Source organism: Peromyscus californicus, unplaced genomic scaffold, assembly GCF_007827085.1.
Source record: "Peromyscus californicus insignis strain IS unplaced genomic scaffold, ASM782708v3 Scaffold_10__1_contigs__length_136768540, whole genome shotgun sequence".
In the NCBI taxonomy this organism is placed as follows: domain Eukaryota; kingdom Metazoa; phylum Chordata; class Mammalia; order Rodentia; family Cricetidae; genus Peromyscus; species Peromyscus californicus.
This window is the reverse complement of record NW_026294391.1, coordinates 79,763,856-79,783,557: the sequence shown is the minus strand read 5'-3', so window position 1 is coordinate 79,783,557 and position 19,702 is coordinate 79,763,856. Positions and strand designations below refer to the sequence as shown.

General features: G+C 33.5%; 1 protein-coding gene across 3 annotated transcripts in view; it reads right to left on the bottom strand.

The window, feature by feature from the left end:
- Positions 1-19,702, bottom strand: part of Diaph2 (diaphanous related formin 2) — a 765,516-nt gene that overhangs the window by 532,577 nt on the left and 213,237 nt on the right. For all 3 annotated transcript variants that reach the window (XM_052735290.1, XM_052735298.1, XM_052735306.1), the window contains 3 exons: positions 16,244-16,380; positions 15,204-15,312; positions 3,787-3,897 (listed from right to left, as the gene is read on the bottom strand). In XM_052735290.1, coding sequence (XP_052591250.1) covers positions 3,787-3,897; positions 15,204-15,312; positions 16,244-16,380 — 357 coding nt within the window. The remainder of the gene's footprint in view (positions 1-3,786; positions 3,898-15,203; positions 15,313-16,243; positions 16,381-19,702) is intronic.

Below are 19,702 nucleotides of genomic sequence, written 5' to 3'. Positions count from 1 at the left end.
TAGCTAACAACTCAAATTCAAGTCTAACATTTTGACTAAATATCCTCATCAGAAATCACAAAAGAACTCATGCAGTTAGGACATTCACATATACCTCTGGCACCAAGAAAATGAAGTAAATATAGATCAATTGTGCTAATGAAGAACAAATACAAGGATATATTCAAGCACAACAGTCCCAAGAATGGCCTGGAAAAATTGTATAAACAAATTTATCATGAATGATATTTTGTGATTTTAAAGCTAAAAGGTATTAAGGGTTTTTTTTATTGTGTCTAGCTAGACACAATGTCAATCTTCATTTTCACTTAGTCTAATAACAAAATAGCAACTTGGGCATCAAACATTTATTTTTGTAATACATCATATGCACATGCATTATAAACCTGTGATAATTTTTCAAATACTACTACAACAAATAATAATAATAACATAATAATATAAAATATTTTAAAAATTTGGAAGCATGCCACACTAGAGATTGTTGGGCTTAATATATATCACCTGGAATATCTTTTAATATTTGTCCATTAAGTTGCAGCTTTGAAAACTCAAATCGATAATCACAACAGTGGATACTCAAGGGTGATACCAAACTGGGATTATGATGTTCAGAGCTGAGCTTGAACTCTAAAAGGAAATGCAAGCAAGGTGTACTTCCAATTAGGAAAAGAAAGAAAAGAGAATGCATTTCTTCTTTCTATTTTTGTTTCTATTTTTATTCAAGAATAATAATGATAAATAGGGATGTAATAGCTATTACTGAAGCAAAACACAAAACAAAGCACTTTTTGATGTCCTTTTTTGAATCTCCATACTTAAAGATTTACCAAATTCTGAACACATTTGTAAATAAATTTAATAAATTTAATAAATTAAAATTTTATAACATCTTTAAAATATATTTTAATATATTTTAAATATTTATAAATAATCTCATATAAAGCATATAACAAATAAAATTATTTCCACTTAGTTTCTTCTAAATTAAGGACTTAATTTTGATCTAACATTCCACTTTCAATGGAAAGACATTTATTGGAATACAGAACTATGGAATGCTTATGGTCCATATTACCATATGAGCACAAAAGGCAGTTACAACCAAAACATATCCAAAACTTCAAAAAATATATTTCAGAGCAAGAAATTCTCCTGTTTAGAAACAAAATGAGTTCAAAACTACCATTGGATTGGTATGAGACTTTCATTAAAAAGTAGAAAAGTGTCTGCAAAACTGAATATTTTCAAGGCAAACCACATAATTTATTTAGCAAAATATGTCCATAAATATAAAGTATTCTAAGTGCTCTTTATTCATAATTTTCTGACCCTATTAATATGTGTATCTATAGACATATGCATTCATATTGATAAGTTTCCATTCAAATGTCAGATTCTGAAAGATATATCCATAAATTCTTGATAAAATAAACATTTGATGACAAACTTTGCACAGGAAAAATAAATATGACACATACAACACAGTTTTATCATAATTAGACATAAAGTCAAAGGATTATAAATCCTAATACAAACTTCAGAAAGATATAAAATATGTCCATTGCTTGAAAACATTATTTTTACTATGTTGTTCCTTCATATACCTGACTTACTTTTGTACCTAAACAAAAGGCAGGTGCAGAAATTTCAAAATAAATCAATATAAATCATTTCAAAAGCAAATGTATTTTAAAAGTCACTATAGCATATACATCAATTCATTTATACCAAACTACTAAAGCAAATTTATTGAAAGCAAATAATCTACATTCCATTTGACACCAAAAATTTAACCACAGTGATAGAGGGAATAAAAAAATAAATGTTCATATAATATGCTAAAATTAATTGATTTGTCATGAAGATTCTGCTCTTTACTTCTAAAACTTGCACTGTTCAAAATATTGTGTTGACTTCAAGAGGTACTGAAATAAACCACTTCCTATTTCCTCTGCCATTTAATTATATTAGAGGTATCATTTTTGATATACATGACAATCACTGGCATAACCATAACAACAGCCTTAACTATGCCTAATGCGTTGCATTTATTAAGCTCTATTTTGGAAAAACAGAGACCCTCTAATTTGAGCTATGCAAAAAATAAGGATAAATAAAAAAGAATCATTTGAAAGGTTTATGCTTATTTATTAATATATTCAAGGTTCAATGGCCACACAAAGATGTTGCTTTTTATATTCTAGTGCTTTACAGGAAAATATTTAATTTGGGTGTTAAGTAGGTACCAGCTGACATATACGGTACAACTAATATATATTGAAGTATGACCATTTATCCTTGCTAAATTGTGATAACTAGATGACAACAATAACAAAAATAAAGAAATATATGGAAGTAGAGAAATGATCCCCAGTGTACAAAAGGCCTGTCAGTCTAAATTCTATTTTTCATAAAAAAAAATACTAGAAAAGCTTAGTCTCAATATAGGCAATTACTAACTCACTCTCAATATGATTTTGACAATTTTCATTCTTTGAGGGAATATATACACTCTCAGCTAAAAGGTAGAACCAAGTTTAGGCATATTTAAGTTAACCTTCCAAGAAAAATATTTGGGTATCCCTATAGAATCTATCCCAAAACATTAGGAAAAGATACACGATGCTTTCCATTTTCCACGTGCTGAGAAAACACTGAAATCTGAAGTAGAACCTAACAGAGGTATGATAAAGGAAAATATCCACCCCCATCCAGGAAGCTGTTCATGTTTTAGAGCTGCTGGGAGAAGAAAACTCAGTTTTTGCCATAGAAACAATACTGGATATATCCATCACAGTCCATGGCAGGTCCCATGCTCAGGAATAGTCAGCCAACACAAACCCTGTTTCTGGCAGTTTTGATGTTTTACAGAGAGAGAAACACCATGAAGTTGGGTGGGTAGAGAAGTGGGAAAAGATCTTGGAGAAGTTGAGGAAAGAGAAAGAGTATGATAAAAATGTACTGAATGAATTTCTCAAAGCATAAATAAAACATTATTTAAAAAAGAAAGACATTTTCAGAAAATATGCATAATAAATAAAATATAAGGTAGATACTGTTTTCTAGAATATACAGAGTGAGAGTGCTCTGTTATCACAGAAACAGACTATAAAATAATTCCAAATATAGTGTAACATTACTCTAATTAGGACATTCACATTCAATTTAAGAAATAAAACTGGCCGGGCGGTGGTGGCGCACGCCTTTAATCCCAGCACTCGGGAGGCAGAGCCAGGCGGATCTCTGTGAGTTCGAGGCCAGCCTGGGCTACCAAGTGAGTTCCAGGAAAGGCGCAAAGCTACACAGAGAAACCCTGTCTTGAAAAACCAAAAAAAAAAAAAGAAATAAAACTGTTTCTCTTTAGAAAAGTTCTGAAGCATCCTAATAAGAATACCATATTTTAGCAAAATATGCAGAATGTACTAATCAAGCCTCAATATGCATACTTAAGCTGACTACAAATGAAATCAATCTAAAGTATCAAAGAGGAAAGAAGGAAACATTTAAATGAAAAGCAAATTTGCAAATATATATCATTTATATATCACATAATTAACTGAATTATGAATTATCCATTATATAGTGAGAGTAATACTACCATTACATACATACATTTACACACACACACACACACACACACACACACACACACACACACACACACACTTTTGGAGGCAATAACAAAGGACAAATTTGTGATCTCTTCAAAAAAATGTACTTTTGCTTGAAGGTAAAAAAAAGTTAAAAGTTCAGCAGCATAATGAATAGATGCATTCAACTTACTGGGAGCATTGCTTTTAGTCCAGAACGGAGGAATTCATTCCTCAAATGGATTCGAAAATCAAGATCATATGGAGAAGTAACAAGTGCATTTATGAACTGCATGCAGGCCACCTACAAAGAGAAAGTAAATTTCATTTATACGTTAAGGTACAGTAAAGAAATATTTAGTTAGTACATTCAGGTAACACGTTCACTAAAGGCATATGAAATGCAAATATTTCTGCATGTACAATGATAATTATGACTTTTTATTATAAACAACATTAGCAATCAAGATCATGATCTCCATATGTAACAATGATATGACAGTTAAGTGTGTTTGCTTTGCTAAGCAATATGAAAGGATATTTAACTCACCCATAGAAATCTCAGGTTCCAAAATAATAAACAATGAGCCCTTTGAAAAGATCATGAAATGGACCCTTCATATCTGGTTGTTCACAGATAGTAAGGGAACTAAATTCTTCATAGCTATAAATACATTTCCACTTTAAATCAAAAAACTTCTGAAACTACATTACATAACTTGGAAATATCCCTATATTAAAGTGTATTATTTTCATTAAGATACATTAAACAGATGAAAGTATATAAGCAGAAGACTCAGAAGGACAAACATGGTATGTACCAACTCCTAAGTGGATACTAGAATATAAAGCAAAGGGTAATCAGGCAACAACCCACAACTCCAGAGAAGCTAACTAACAGGGAAGACCCAAAGAGGGACGCATGGACCACCCTGGGAAGAGGAAATAGATGAGATCTCCAAGAGTAAACTGGGGATGAGGGGTGGGCAATGGAGGATGGGGATGGGGAATGAGAACATAAGAGAATGGGATGGTTGAGCTGGAACAGGGAGGAAGGGGGAAAGCAATGAAAGAGATACCGAGAGAGAGAGAGAGAGAGAGAGAGAGAGAGAGAGAGATCTCATGGGGATAAAGAGAAATCTGGTGCTAGGGAAGTTGCCAGGAATCCCCAAGGATGACCCCAGCCTGGACTACTAGCAATAGTGGAGAGGGTGCATGAACTGAACTGGCTTGCCCCAGAGATCAGATTGGTGAATACCCTAACTGTCATCACAGAGTTTTTCTCCAATGATTGATGGAGGCAGATGCAGAGATCCACAGCCTATCAGCAGGCAGAGCTCCAGGAGTCCAGTCAAAAAGAGAGAAGAGGGATTCTATGAGCAAGTGCATCAGGATCACGATGGGGAAACATGCAAGGATGACCAAACCAAACTAGAGGGAACTCATGAAAGTTGGATCAATGGCTGTGGATCCTACATGGGACTGAACTAGGCCCTCTGCATGGCGAGACAGTTTTGTAGCTTGATCTGCTTGGGAGGCCTCCTGGCAGTAGGTTCAGAGTCCATCTCTGGTGCATGAGCGGGCTTTTTGGAGCCCACTACCTATGATGGGACACCTCGTGCAGTCTTAAGGTAGGAAGAAAGGCTTTGACTTGCCTCTACTGGATGTACCTCCCCATGGGAGGCCTTGCATTCTTGTGGGTGGGAGAGGGAAGTGGGTAGGGAAGGGGAGGATGGTGGGGCTGGAGGAGGGAAGAAGGTGATCTTTGACTGGTATGTAAAATGAATGAAAAAATCTTATTAATTAAAAAAGGGGGAATAAAGGTCTGTGACTCCCAAAAGTAGCTAGAGTTTTCCTGCCTGGCCCACAGTCAGGGTAAATCTCTCTCACCTGCCAGTCCCACAGCCGTCAGACCCGACCAAGTAAACACAGAGACTTGTATTGGTTTCAAACTGTATGGCCATGGCAGGCTTCTTGCTAACTGTTCTTTCAGCTTAAATTAATCCATTTTTATAAATCTATACCTTGCCACATGGCTCGTGGCTTACCAGCATCTTCACATGCTGTTTCTCATTGTGGCGGCTGGCAGTGTCTCTCTGACTCAGCCTTCCACTTCCCAGCTTTATTCTCCTCCTTGTCCCGCCTACACTTCCTGCCTAGCCAATGGCCAATCAGTGTTTTAATTATTGACTAATCAGCAACACATTTGACATACAGAACATCCCACAGCACTTCCCCCCTTTTTTTTAAAAAAAAATAAAAGGAAGGTTTTAACCTTAACAAAGTAAAATTACATATAATTTGGGAATTTGGGCGTAGCTTCTCTTACTACTTCCTGCTGGAGGGGGGCGCTGTATCTTATGGGGATACAAAGAAAATTTTAGGATCATGGAAAAGTCCATGAGGGTGTATCGTCTGAGCCAGTTGCCTTCAAACCATTCTGGATGCTGGATCATCTGGGCCATGGTGTCATCGGAGACCTTTCAGGGGGTCTTGGCTGGTCAAACCTGATGTATCTTAATCTGGAACAAATCCATAGCCTTTGGCTTTCTGTGGGAACAAAAGCAGAGACTCTTTTCCAAAGCAACATATCCTTATATCCAAATTTTGAAGTCAAGGTACCTTTAAAATATACATTTTGGCATAACTCAACAGCTTTTACAATCAAATGTTTTTCTGCAGTTAAAACTCCCAAAGACAACACAATGCAGATTCTCTGTGTAATATCCATTTTTACGTGGCTTATTTTTTATACTACCTTTACTGTCTCTTTAAAGACTTTATTTTTTAAAACTATGTATTTATTTCTATAACTCTATATATCATCTTTTTTGTCTCTTTCAAGCCTACGTATCTTTTACACACATTGTAAACTATTACATCTGAATCTGTCTTATTGTGAATCTATTGCCTTAAACTGCAGCAGCTGTGGCTGCTGGATCCACCCACCTTACTTCCCAATATGGCATTTTCCACCAGCTCTGGGAGCTATCGTGGGTCTATACTTTTATCCAAGCAGTGTGTAGTCCAGAAACCCTTTTTTGTTTTGTACCAGCAAAGGCTAAATCCACTATGCAGCTCAAAGTGCCACTTGCAAAGGCCTCATTCCCGCCATAGGCAGGTCGAGCACGCACGCTAGGAACCCACCAGTAGCTCAAACCAGCAGCTGCCGCTCATTTGAGAGAGACAATTAGGAACTGTTTTTAGCTCCGTTTTAGAATCTTTTCTCAGGTTTTTAGGTGGAAACTCTTGCCACCACGTTGGACGCCATTAGTAGCTAGAGTTTTCCTGCCTGGCCCACAGTCAGGGTAAATCTCTCTCACCTGCCAGTCCCACAGCCGTCAGACCCGACCAAGTAAACACAGAGACTTGTATTGGTTTCAAACTGTATGGCCATGGCAGGCTTCTTGCTAACTGTTCTTTCAGCTTAAATTAATCCATTTTTATAAATCTATACCTTGCCACATGGCTCGTGGCTTACCAGCATCTTCACATGCTGTTTCTCATTGTGGCGGCTGGCAGTGTCTCTCTGACTCAGCCTTCCACTTCCCAGCTTTATTCTCCTCCTTGTCCCGCCTACACTTCCTGCCTAGCCAATGGCCAATCAGTGTTTTAATTATTGACTAATCAGCAACACATTTGACATACAGAACATCCCACAGCACCCAAATATTGGGATTAAAGGTATGAGATCTCAAAAAAAAATATAAAACTTAAATAATTCTTTCAAGAAGCACAACACATTATTATGAAATACCATTGTCTGCATCAAAAATACAAAATACAAATAATTAAATGTACCTAAACTCTTATCGTCTCTATTATTTAATTTTTATAAAGTACCAGACAATGTATTAGATGTTTTACATAATTTACTATCTAAAGTCACTCTCATAGAAAACATGAGATGAATATTACTATTACATTTCTTTTGCACATGGAAAAGTTGAAGCTTACAGCAGATAAGTAAGTTATGCAAGGTCAAATAGCAAAAGAAAATTATATTTCTAAGTTATAATATTTTACTACAAATAGAAAACAATTCCAGAATTTTTCAGATTCTTAGAAACTACACATATAGATTCATGCAAGAACAGATTTTAAGGCTGTATAAGATGATAAAATTTATCTGTTGAATCATGTTTCATCATGTTTGGTGAACTATGAACATCTGCATTATAGCTATACATTAATTATAAAAGCATGAAATAAATTTAACAATATGTTGTCTAGAACAAGAAGGTGTTACCAAATATAAAATGAAATTAAAATAAAATACCAAAAGGAGAAAATGAGGTTTGGTTTGGAGTATATCCCATTCCATATACATCCCATGAAGTAACATATAGAGAAGATCCCATCATCCAGATTAATGGCTTCTCTTTCCCTTTTGCTGTCTACCATGGTGTTCCATATTCAGTGTGAATGTACATTCAAACACATACAAATACATGTATACAGGTTCATATACATGAACACCACAGAACTCTACTATTCAAAACAGGATCTTTTAATCACAGATTAACATTAATAGGAACTAAATCAAGAACTCACCTTTACTAGCTATAGTCCAATGGCTTGAAAATTACATGTGATTTATAGGTCCCACTTTGGACAATATGGATAAAAAATATACTGTAGGAAGTTTGACTGAATATCACTGCATGGGAAAAATTAATGAAGACAGTGTTCTGGCCCTTTAGAGCTAAGCTCAACTAATTACAAACCTTATTTGCAAATAATGAAAGTTTCAAAACTTTGATGTTCAGCTTCCAAGGATATCAATATTTAAAGATGTGACAGAACTATATTGTCCTCTTAGAGAGCAAAATCAATCTGCATTTAAAATATTCCATAAGAAGTAAAAAACCTAAAATACTCTGGCCAGACGTTTTCATAGATGGATAAAGAAATGAACCTATAAAAATGTAGTGACCTCCCTGAGATCACATGACTAATATGCCAAAAAGAGCAGACTAGAACCTCTTAGTATAGTACTAGAGTCTTTCTACACATTTTAATGTTGCAATCTGGCATTGCTAAATATAATTTATCTTCACCTCATGCCAGAAAGAGTAGAATTGCACTTAAATTGAATTTCAGAAATTCAAATATGCAGATTCTTCATTTTTTAAAATATTGTAATGGCTTTAACATTCAAAATGGTTTCCAATGTTTATTTATGCTTTTAATATAGAGCCATTGAGAAACAAAGTGTTTAAAAAATCACAGGAACTCAGTAAATTTTGTTCATTGAAGACAAATATGCAGGGGTCGGATAATAATTTATATGCTAAAACAGTAAATATAAGCAGTGCCTTTTCTCATTGTTTTTTGAAATAGGAAAATTTTATATTATCTATATTTTATTCATATGCATTTAATCACATATAATATATACACATATATGTGTGTATGTATGTGTGTGTGTGTATATATATATATATATTTTATATATATATATACCTGCTCTTGGTTGAGTGCATATAAAATACATTAATACAAATGAAATACATATGAGCATCTTCACAAAATAACTGTGAAAATTAGAGAAGCTTTTAATTAACTAACAGGTTTCAGAAATTGCAAACATTTCTCTGCCTGTTTGATCACAATTCATAGAGTTATGGATTACAGTAATTGCCAACTCTAGGGCATTCTCAGACAGATTATCCATATTGCCATTAGCTGTGACAAGTTGTGCTTTTAAAATTTTATTGACACTGTCACACATTTGACCTTATTATGTGCTCTGTTGACATTAACAAGGTCTTTCTTTATCCTAGCCACAGCAGGAGTTAGGGAAAAAGATGGTTTAAGTCAAAATAAGTACTTACCAAGAACTATACAAATGTGCAGGGAAAGTTAATTAAGTCAAGAAATGGAGAAGGATTTCTAGGCAAAAGAAGTGAATTATATACAAATGTACAGAGGTAGAGGGAAGAAATTGCACAACATGGACATAAAGCACAGTGTAGTATGGGTACATCGGAAAGTATATGCAGAAGACTAGTGCAATGTACAGTTAGAAAGAATGCAGGAAGCAGATGATGAAGTCCTTTTATTCATTCCCTTGGGAAGGAGAGACACAAAGACTAGATTTTACTCCTAGAGATCAGAAAAAGCCTTTGAAGGATTTTAAGCAGTGATATGGCAAAATGGCATGTCAGAACAATGTGGAAGAGGATTTAAAGGGTTAGAATGAAGGGTGGGAGATTTAAAAAAAAGTCAGAACAAAGTCTAAAATAAAGAGAATTCCCTAAATTTAAAAAACAAACAAACAAACCTGGCAACAGCATAGTGACAGGCAGATACTATGCATAGAAAGAAGTACAAAATTAACATAGTAGAATCCAGCATGTACTGGATTGAAGAAATGCAAGATTTATGTAGTAAAGGATATATAGTAAAGGTGGATTTGAAGCCAACTATGACATTTTTTGGTGTATGTTAATTGTAACATAATGATCAAGATGGAATACAAGAGAATGGTAGGTCATGGTGGAGAAGGAATTAGATTAGAGACGTTAAGGATTTATAACAGCAAAATGAACATAGTTAAAGGTAATGAACAACTTGAACACGTTTGAAAGGGACAGAGGAATTGGATGCAAAGAGCTTAGACAAACACATATCTTGCTGAACTCAGAAGGATGGACAAGACAGTGGACAAATCATCAAAATGAGAAAAATGAAGAACCAAAGCTCCTAAGATCAAACTTTCTCTCATATACACAAACCTTTGATTTTCATTTTCATAGATGTATATGGGGACACAGATCCTAAATTCAGAAAGGGGTCCAGGAGAGATGAAAAGGCTATTCTAAGAGGGAGGTCATTGAATATATTTAACATGAAAATGAAATGGGAGATAATGGGGGAAGAAGAAGGAGATCAACATAGGATAGAAGCATGAGGAAAGGGGAGAAGAGCAGAAGTAAATGAACAAAAACAAAATATGTATGAAAATGTTAGAGTGAACCCAATGGATTTGTCATTATTTTATAAAACCAAATTTGAAAGAATATAAAATAAGATCTTAGACTCAAAAAAATAAGGGCCAAACATACACATAGGAATCTTTTGGTAAAACAGAAACGAAAGAAAAAAAAGGAGAGCTTAGTATCACAGAAGTGAAGGAGAGGGCATTTAGAAAGTCCTGATCAATAATGTCAAATAGTGCTAGAAAGCCAATGTGATATATTTTAAAGTAGTCTGCTCCTTTTCATAGAACGAAAATCACTCTTACCTACCATCATAATAATACATACATTTATTCAACTTTGAAACAGATTGAAAACTGAAGGTATACTTGAAGCCAGAATTTTTCTTGTTACAATGAAAAAGCAACTCTATTGTCCAAATTTGTCTATACAATGCTCTCTCTCTCTCGCTCTCTCTCTCTCTCTCTCTCTCTCTCTCTCTCTCTCTCTCTCTCTCTATATATATATATATATATATATATATATATATATATATATATATATATATATATATATATATATATATATATAATGTAGTATAGGCTTGGGACTTAGCTCACTGGCAGTTAGTTGTCTTAATTTCAGTAGTTTACTAAACTTCTATTTAGCTCTCCCTTGCTGCCAGGTTGTGTGTGGTCACATCTTGAGGATCTTAATACATGGGTATAGGAAAAACCCTCTCCCACCCTTCCAACTTATTCCCTTAGTCTGCCACAAATAGAAATCAGATTCTCAGCCTCCATAAGATAATGCCAGAAAACAAAAAGTTTAGGTTCTGATTAAAGGCCAACAGGTTTTTCTTGCCACAAAATTGCTTTGATAGACTTGATAATTTCAATGAAAGCTTAATGTCAATGATTTTTACTTTTATTTCATTTTTTGGTCCTAATTCATATGCCAAGAGGATAACTATACTAAGTATATGTGATATATCTATGATATTCTTAGTGAAGCTATCACACATTATGAAAAATATATTTGGTGAAATGCATTTGTGTACCATATCCAATTATAACAGAAGACTTTCTCCATTATTCTAATATGAAAACAGTTTAATATGCAATAAATCAGGCTACCACACTTCTCTGCACAACTCCTGAAATCCTACAAAGACATGGCAGCTTTCTGACTAATTCTAGCCTGAGAAAATGGGCTATTTGAACAAGTACTCACTGGATGTTAATCATGTTACCTTCTCTACCCAATAAAAGAATATTAAAGGTCAGTTTACTTTGAATTTTCCTGTCTCACTACATAAAAATAAAGTTTAAATGGATGTCTGTATTGTCTTCTGTCTCCTTTTGTAAAATAACTGGCAGACTATGAGGGCCTCCATTTTCACACACTACACGCCCTTCTTGCCTCAACTCTAATTTAATATTGCTTCTCTATTAGAAAACATAGTATCAGTGAAATTCTTATCTTTTAAGGCCAAATTCAAGTATCACCTCACCAGATATTACTTCTATAATTCTCAGATTTGCAGTGTAATTGAAATGAGATAACATATGTAGATTGTAATGTTATGAGGCGTAGCACTCACAAGTGATATTTTTAATTTGTTACTTGTGGGAGTCCTATAATAAACCTAGTTAGGTACTCAAAGACATGAATTTGAAGAGAGAAACGTGACCTTCACATGTATCAGAAGATTTGCTAGAACACAGTTATATATTAAGCTATGGAAGCAACTGAAAATATGCATGGAGAAAATATGCATGTATATTTATGAGCATTAACACATGTTGGTGAAGACACACATATGAATATATAAGTAGATTGGTGTAAAATGATAATTGGTAAAGGTGAGTGATTAAAAAAATAGGGGAAATGTTCCTGGGAATTCAGAAGAGAAAAGATACATTAAAAACATAGAATAAACAGAGGCTATTCAGAGACCGCACAGAAAGAATGGTACCCAGAGAAGCAAAGGAAATAAAATTTTCAAAGAGGACATGTTGATCAATGGTGACAAGTAGTCACAATTTGGAAGAAATCATTGATTTTGAAATTAGAGGATCATTAAAGATTTCATAAGGCTATGAAAAAGCTAAGTTGTGAAAATTAATTTAGAAAATAGAGAAAATAAGTTTATTCTTTTAGAGACATGTGCTACAAGATATAAAGGTAGATGAGAGGCTAGCAAGTGTAAAAATTCAGGTGCTGCAGTTTGAGAGACTGAATAGTGCACCTAAGCTGAAGGTAAGGCAATAAAGAGTGTACACATGTTGATGTGATTTATCCCTGATATGTTCCTAAAACTACTGAAAGTAATGAAAATCCTGTCCTAACTGGGCTAGAAAACATCTGTAAGAAATTGTTAGTTTAAAATATAATTAGTTCAGTATTTGAACATAATTACTTCATGACATTCTAATAAGAGGTCTCAGGACATTACAAAAATAGAAAAGTAATTCTGTTAAAATACAACACGAATAACATTTTTTAAATAGATTTTAACTTTTGTTTTTAATTTCAGTATTCTGAACATATTTGTAACTTTTACTGGATATTTTCTCATTCATATTAAATATGCCTAATAAACCCACTTCACAATTCTTGGGAGAGTACTAGGCTCTGTATATAATAAATTACTAAATTTTATAGCTCATTAAAATAGGAAATTTCAAATTGTAGTTTGCATATGTTTGCATCCATAATCAGTATTCAACCATTTCTTGAATATTTAGCAAGATGTCTATGATTTTTCCATATGGTACTTGTTAAACACTTGCTACTTAATCATTCTGTTCTGTGCAGCACCATGAAGTCTAGAGAGTGTCAGTAGTGTTTCACTGTCTGGGCTAAACGATTCTACAATGACAATGTCACTTTTTGTGGAGGTGTTACTATAATGGACATACAATTCTAGATGCATATATCAAAAACATTTAAGTTCAAACCATGGACATACAATTCTAGATGCATATATCAAAAACATTTAAGTTCAAACCATCATTCTAAACCTTAACAGCTGTGTGACTCTTAGAGATCACATAGCCTCCCTGCAACTCAATTCCCTGATCAGTAAACTGAAGATAATATATAACACAGAATTGTGGCTGAAATTTCATTTAAATATTTTTAACTATGCAAATGCACTTGTCCCACATAACGCAAACTGTTCCAAATGCAATGAAAACTTTGAATCTAAATAAAATACTTGAGCTCTGCTAAACCGTGGAAGTAAAGTACAGGCTTATATGCATGTCTGGCAGTGAAAGCCATCTAGTCAGGCAGGCACAGCCAACACAGCAACAAAGGACAAAACATTAGAGAAAACATCGAAGTATGCACACTTCAGGCTTTCCTTAGAAAGTATGAAATTTTATTGAGACTAAAACTAATAATAATATGAAAAATTGTGTCATATATAGGAAAACACTAAGGGAAAAAAATCTCAATTTTAAGAACACCAGTGCATAAGAACATACGATAAAATATTATAAATATCCTCATCATAGTTGAGGTAGAAAACTTTTTAAAGATCTTTACATGTCTGAAGAAACATGTACACTTTCACACTACTACAGATTCTCTTTAGGTAAGCCAATTTATCTGTAGACACAGTTTCCAACTGTGACAAAAAAAAGACGTCAATACTTCATAACACAATAAAAATAAAAGTTGAATTGTATTTGTTTCACATCAAGTAAAAAATTTTCATAGGTATACTCACTATAAAATAACTTCAAAAATTAAATATAAAGGCACAATCTCTTTGAGTGATGACATAACATTTTAAATGATATTTCATGTAGTGTGTACACTAAAACAAAGAGCACGTTGATATCAAATTCTGGCTCTTCCACACCATGTCCACTTATACAAGTGATGCAATCTCATTCTGCCTATCCACCTGATAGAGAAATGAATAATACTTAGGAAGCTGATTTAGTGCAAGAATTAAATTAAATCAAACTATATAGGTAAAATAAAATGTGCCAGAAGATCATCTCTAAATATGGGAAATAAACGTGACTTCTCATCCCTCAAGAACAAAGTAGCCTTTAATAAAGTAGACATTTCCTAAAATCATTAAAAACAATGGATTTTGTCTTTTTTAAAATGAAACATGTTTTTTTCCTACAAAGTTTTCAGAGGGTCCTGGACACGGGATAAAATTCAATCCTCTCTTACACTGGTGAGTCAAAATTATGATTGTTGTTTGAAAGGCACAAAAAGAAGTATATTGAATTATCTTTTTTAATTGTTTCTTGGTCATTTGTAGCCCAGGCTGGCCAAGATTTTGTGACCCTCCTGACTCAGATATCTGACTATTAAAAAGAGTACCATGCTATGACACCATACCTGAATATTCTCTTACATTTCTACAAAAGCCTAAAATTTTTATTAAATTAGTCAAATAGTACTGACTGAACTGCTTGCACTTTGGCCCAGATTACTGCTAAAGCTTCAATTTCCCACTAATTTTTATAATGCGTAACATATTAGTGACGATGAAGAAGCAATTTTCTTAATAAATGAATTTAAATAAACAAAACTGTGAATAACGCAAAAAAAATGTACTTTTACATTCCATCCTATTAATGCAAGCTGAAAAGGAGTTGGTATAATGCAGGTACTCAAAATATAACTCAAGTGATTCATGACAAAAAGACCCAACCTGGAGTTGTAATGCTTCATGGTTTTCTAGTCCTTCCACAATTGGTGAAAATCGTTCTCTGTTATTTCTTTCAGCTGCAGCAGTGATGGCACCCAAAAGTTTGTCTAGACTACAGACAAAATCAAAGAAAACAGAAATGAGAAATATTTCATACGATGAACATAGTTCATTCTCTATTTTATTCTTAGTGTTTGAAGTTTATATAAACCATTGAAATTTTCACATCACTTACTTTTATTAGATAATACTTTCAAATATTTGTAGTATATAAAATAGTGTTTTTAAAATATCCCTGTTATGCAATATCTAACTGGAGCTAATTAACATACATATTAGTTCACATGCTAATTTTTTTCTGTATGAGCTGTTTGTGTTTGTGTTCCAAACACTTATCTACAAACTTACACTTTGCTTTCTTTTTATTGGATAAGTTCATTTCATGTTAAGTTACCATACAAGATAAAGTAAAATACAATGATACAATAATACAAAGTATCTAGTTGATTTAATTAAAGAAGCTAAATTGGGGTCTGGAGTGGTGGCTTAGCAGTTAAGAGCACTGGCTGCTCTTACAGAGGATCTGGCAAATGCAGTGGTGATTCACAACCAGCTATATTTCATATTGCGAACTACACTGCATAATGAGCAGTAGAATGTCTATGCATGCATGGCAAGCACCTGTGTGCATGTGCATGTGTGTGTGTGTGTGTGTGTGTGTGTGTGTGTGTGTGTGTGAATCTCACATCATGAGTGTGTCTCCTGTGTGTTTCCCAAAATAACTTTTTGATCTTAACACATTTCCAATTGACTGTTATCTTCAGTGAGACAAAATTCCATTTATTTATTTTATATTAATCTTTTAATTTATACAAATTTAATTATATAATATCCAAAAAAGGTAAAATACAAACAAAATAAGGATGTCAACCAAAAATGTTCTAAGACCTACTAATATTTTTCTGCAAGTTATCCAAAAGAAAAGACACTAATTTCTCAGGTGTCATTTTTCAACACAACAAATGGAACATGTGAATACTTACATGTTTTCTTCCCCAACAATGCAAATAGCAGAAAGTATTTTTAATATTTCAGTCATCATGTTGGGTTGTTTGGGGTCAATTGCTCTTGCCAACAATAAAAGACTCCTCTCATCTCCTAGAATCCTTTGCAGTCCAAACTAAAACACAAACAAATAAAACTGAAATATCTATGGAACATATTTTTCATTTAACATAAACCCCAAATAAATAAAATTTTCAAAAAAAAATACCTTCACAGTAGCTAGATATCTAATTATGTAAATTCTCCTCAAATGCAGTTATTTACTTTTATTTTATTTGAAATGACTACATTTTAGAAATTTGTAGCTTGAATAAAAATGATTTCCACTATTCCTCAATAAAGTTTTTAAAAATATTTAGAAGAAATATGGGAACAATTAGTATTTTTCTAACAAACAAGAACGTATCAAACACATACTGAATGTATTTTTAAAGCAACTTTATTTATGTCGTGAGGTATCCTTAAGAAAGTCTGGAATTTGTAGTTAAGTTTTCTAATATATTTGCATCAAAAATTAAAATAAACACAGGAGACAAAAATGTTGAAGTCCTTCAAGTATATTATATGTGAACTGGCTTTTTGGAGCTCATTACCTAGGATAGGATACCTTGCTCAGCCTTGATGAAGCGGGGGTTGGGGCTTGGTCCTGCCTCAACTTGGTATGCCAGACTTTGTTGACTCCCCATTGGAGGCCTTACCCTCTTTGAGGAGTGGATTAGGGATAGAGTGGGGGGAAGAGGGGAGAGTAGGAGGAAGGGAGAGAGGGGTAACTGTGGTTGGTATATAAAATGAAACAAATTAAAATAAAAAGCATACTATATGCTAGTTAAAGTAATAAATAAATGATATGGACATTCTCTGATTTTCTTGCTCTTTTATATCATCTCTTAGGCAGCAACACCATCATGCACTTGGGTTTCCTTACATACAATAGTCAGAAGGACAAAGAAAATACCAGTTTCACTTATTTTCTAGGCATGAATCCAGTGTATATCCACATGCATTCACAAATGTCAATAGGTAGATTTCCAAATAAAAAATTAATAGTGAGATACTTGTCTCTTCACCTTTGTCTTACAAAGTATATTTTCATTTTCTCATTAAAAGTTTGCTTCATTTTACAGTTTGTTCCATGGCAACATTACATTCATTGGGAAACATTACAAGATAACATTTGGCAAACTATCAAACATATGAACAGCATGAAGATTCTTAATTTAAATTCTAAGAGAAAAGGGGGCCAGGCTAAACTTTTTCTCATCTTTCCTTTTTCTTTTCTTTTCTTTTTTTTTTTATTTTAGTTTTCCGAGACAGGGTTTCTCTGTGTAGCTTTTGAAGCCTTTCCTGGAACTCACTCTGCAGACCAGGCTGACCTCAAACGCAAAGATCTGCCTGCCTCTGCCTCCCAAGTGCTGGGATTAAAGGCATGAGCCACCCTCTCCAGGCCCAGGCTAAATTTCTTAAATATGACTTTACTGTGGACCTTAATAAATAAGGGAACATGCAGACTTTTATAACAGTTTCTGATGTAAGCAACGTCATTTCAGATGCAATTTACCTTCCTCGAACAGAAAAATGTATTCCAGCTTAAAATGAATATATACTGTGTGCTTTCTATTCAGAATCTCTGTTTTATGCATTGTTTCACGTGCCTATAATTTAAAGGATTTGTTTATTCATGTGCTGTGTATATATATCCAAATCATAAACATAGCTTAACAAAAATTCCCATTTAGTTTAGAATAATTTAAATTAAATCATCATGTTCTTCAAAAATAACAAACACATAAGAAAAAGAAAGTGAGTCTTGACATATCTGAGTATCTCCTGTGGGAGTCGGGCTGTATAGGAAATCCTACTAATATAACTTTCTTTAGTCAGTATTTTAATTATAATTAGTTGTTATCCTACAAAACTAAGATAGCTGACAACATGAATCAATAAGAATGTAGAACAAAAGCTCCCATAGCTGAATTTAGAGAGGAGGAGACTGATTAGCCAGAGGCTAAGTTATTTTTCAAAGGTCCTGTCTGCTTAGGACTGACAAAATGTGATCTTCATCTCTGATTTCTAGTATTGTGTTCTCTTTCTATAATGTTACTACTTTTATCAGTTGCAGAAAGAGGTCCTTCTTGAGTTATGGAGAAACAATGTTCTATTAAATGTATTGTTGTTAGTCATTAGATCCCATGGAGTGTGATATCTAAAGGCCAAAAGCACAAAAGAGAAATTCTGTACTATTACTAATGGGAGTTTTTCTAAAAGAAATTTCCAAATTGGTGAGCAAGATAGCTCAGAGTATGCCTGAAACCAAAGTTGGATCCCTGGGACCCACATGGTAGAAGGAAAGAAGTGACTCCCTCAAATTGTACTCTGACCTTCAAATGCACGTATTGGTGCATCATACATACCCATAATTAAATGTAAAAGGATAATAAACTTCAAGAAATAGCAGTAAAAGTATATGTGAGGAAGGAATTCATTAGCAACCATGTACTGCATGTACCAATAAAACTATTTGCTGATTAATATGGGCATATGATACAGATAGTAATACATAATTGCATATACCAAAGGACAAGTATTTGTGTAGTACTTAAATATACAGTACTGTTGCATTGATTATTAATACCTATAGTTCACATTTAGCAAGTTCTTGGTTATTACTATAATTACTTAATTTCTATTAAGTATTTTGAGAATATTAAAATACCACCTAAAGGTAATTAATGTAATTAAGCAAATTAATTAGTCAAAGTTATTGTATAGTACAAACAGTATTTTACATATACAAAAATGCAAGCTATTTTCTACAGATTTCATTTATGCATGTTAAATCATTGAAACTGAAATAACACTCTTATCAAATTAGTTGAACCTTATCCCTACCCTTGAATTTTCCTTTTCAATAAAATAAAACTTCTTTCTCTATATGGAAATGGTATTCAACTTATGACATTAAAATCTCCATACTACTAGGGTTTAAAAGATGCTTCAGCAGTTAATAGTACATACTCCTCATATAGAGAATCCAGGTTCGATTCCCAGCACCCACATTAGGCAGCTCAAGCCTGTAGTTTGAGTTCTAGGGGAACTGATTACCTCCAGCCTTAATGGGCACCTGCGTGAATGTGCTGCACATAAACTAATATAGCAACAGGTACACATAAATATTTAAAAATAAATAAACCATGATATCACAAAAGGAAACACATATCATCAAATTTGAGAGCTAAACTAATATTGTTGGCATAACTGTAAAATATGCCAATATTGTGTGAAGTAATATATACATTAAAACGACTTATAGTTAACTCATAATGACCTACATTATAAATATATTATTAAAACTTGAATAAATACCCACTGTTTAATCTCTGTCTTACTTTCATACTGTCAAGCAAGCTCTCCCCTTTTGTAACAGAGGAATAAGTAAA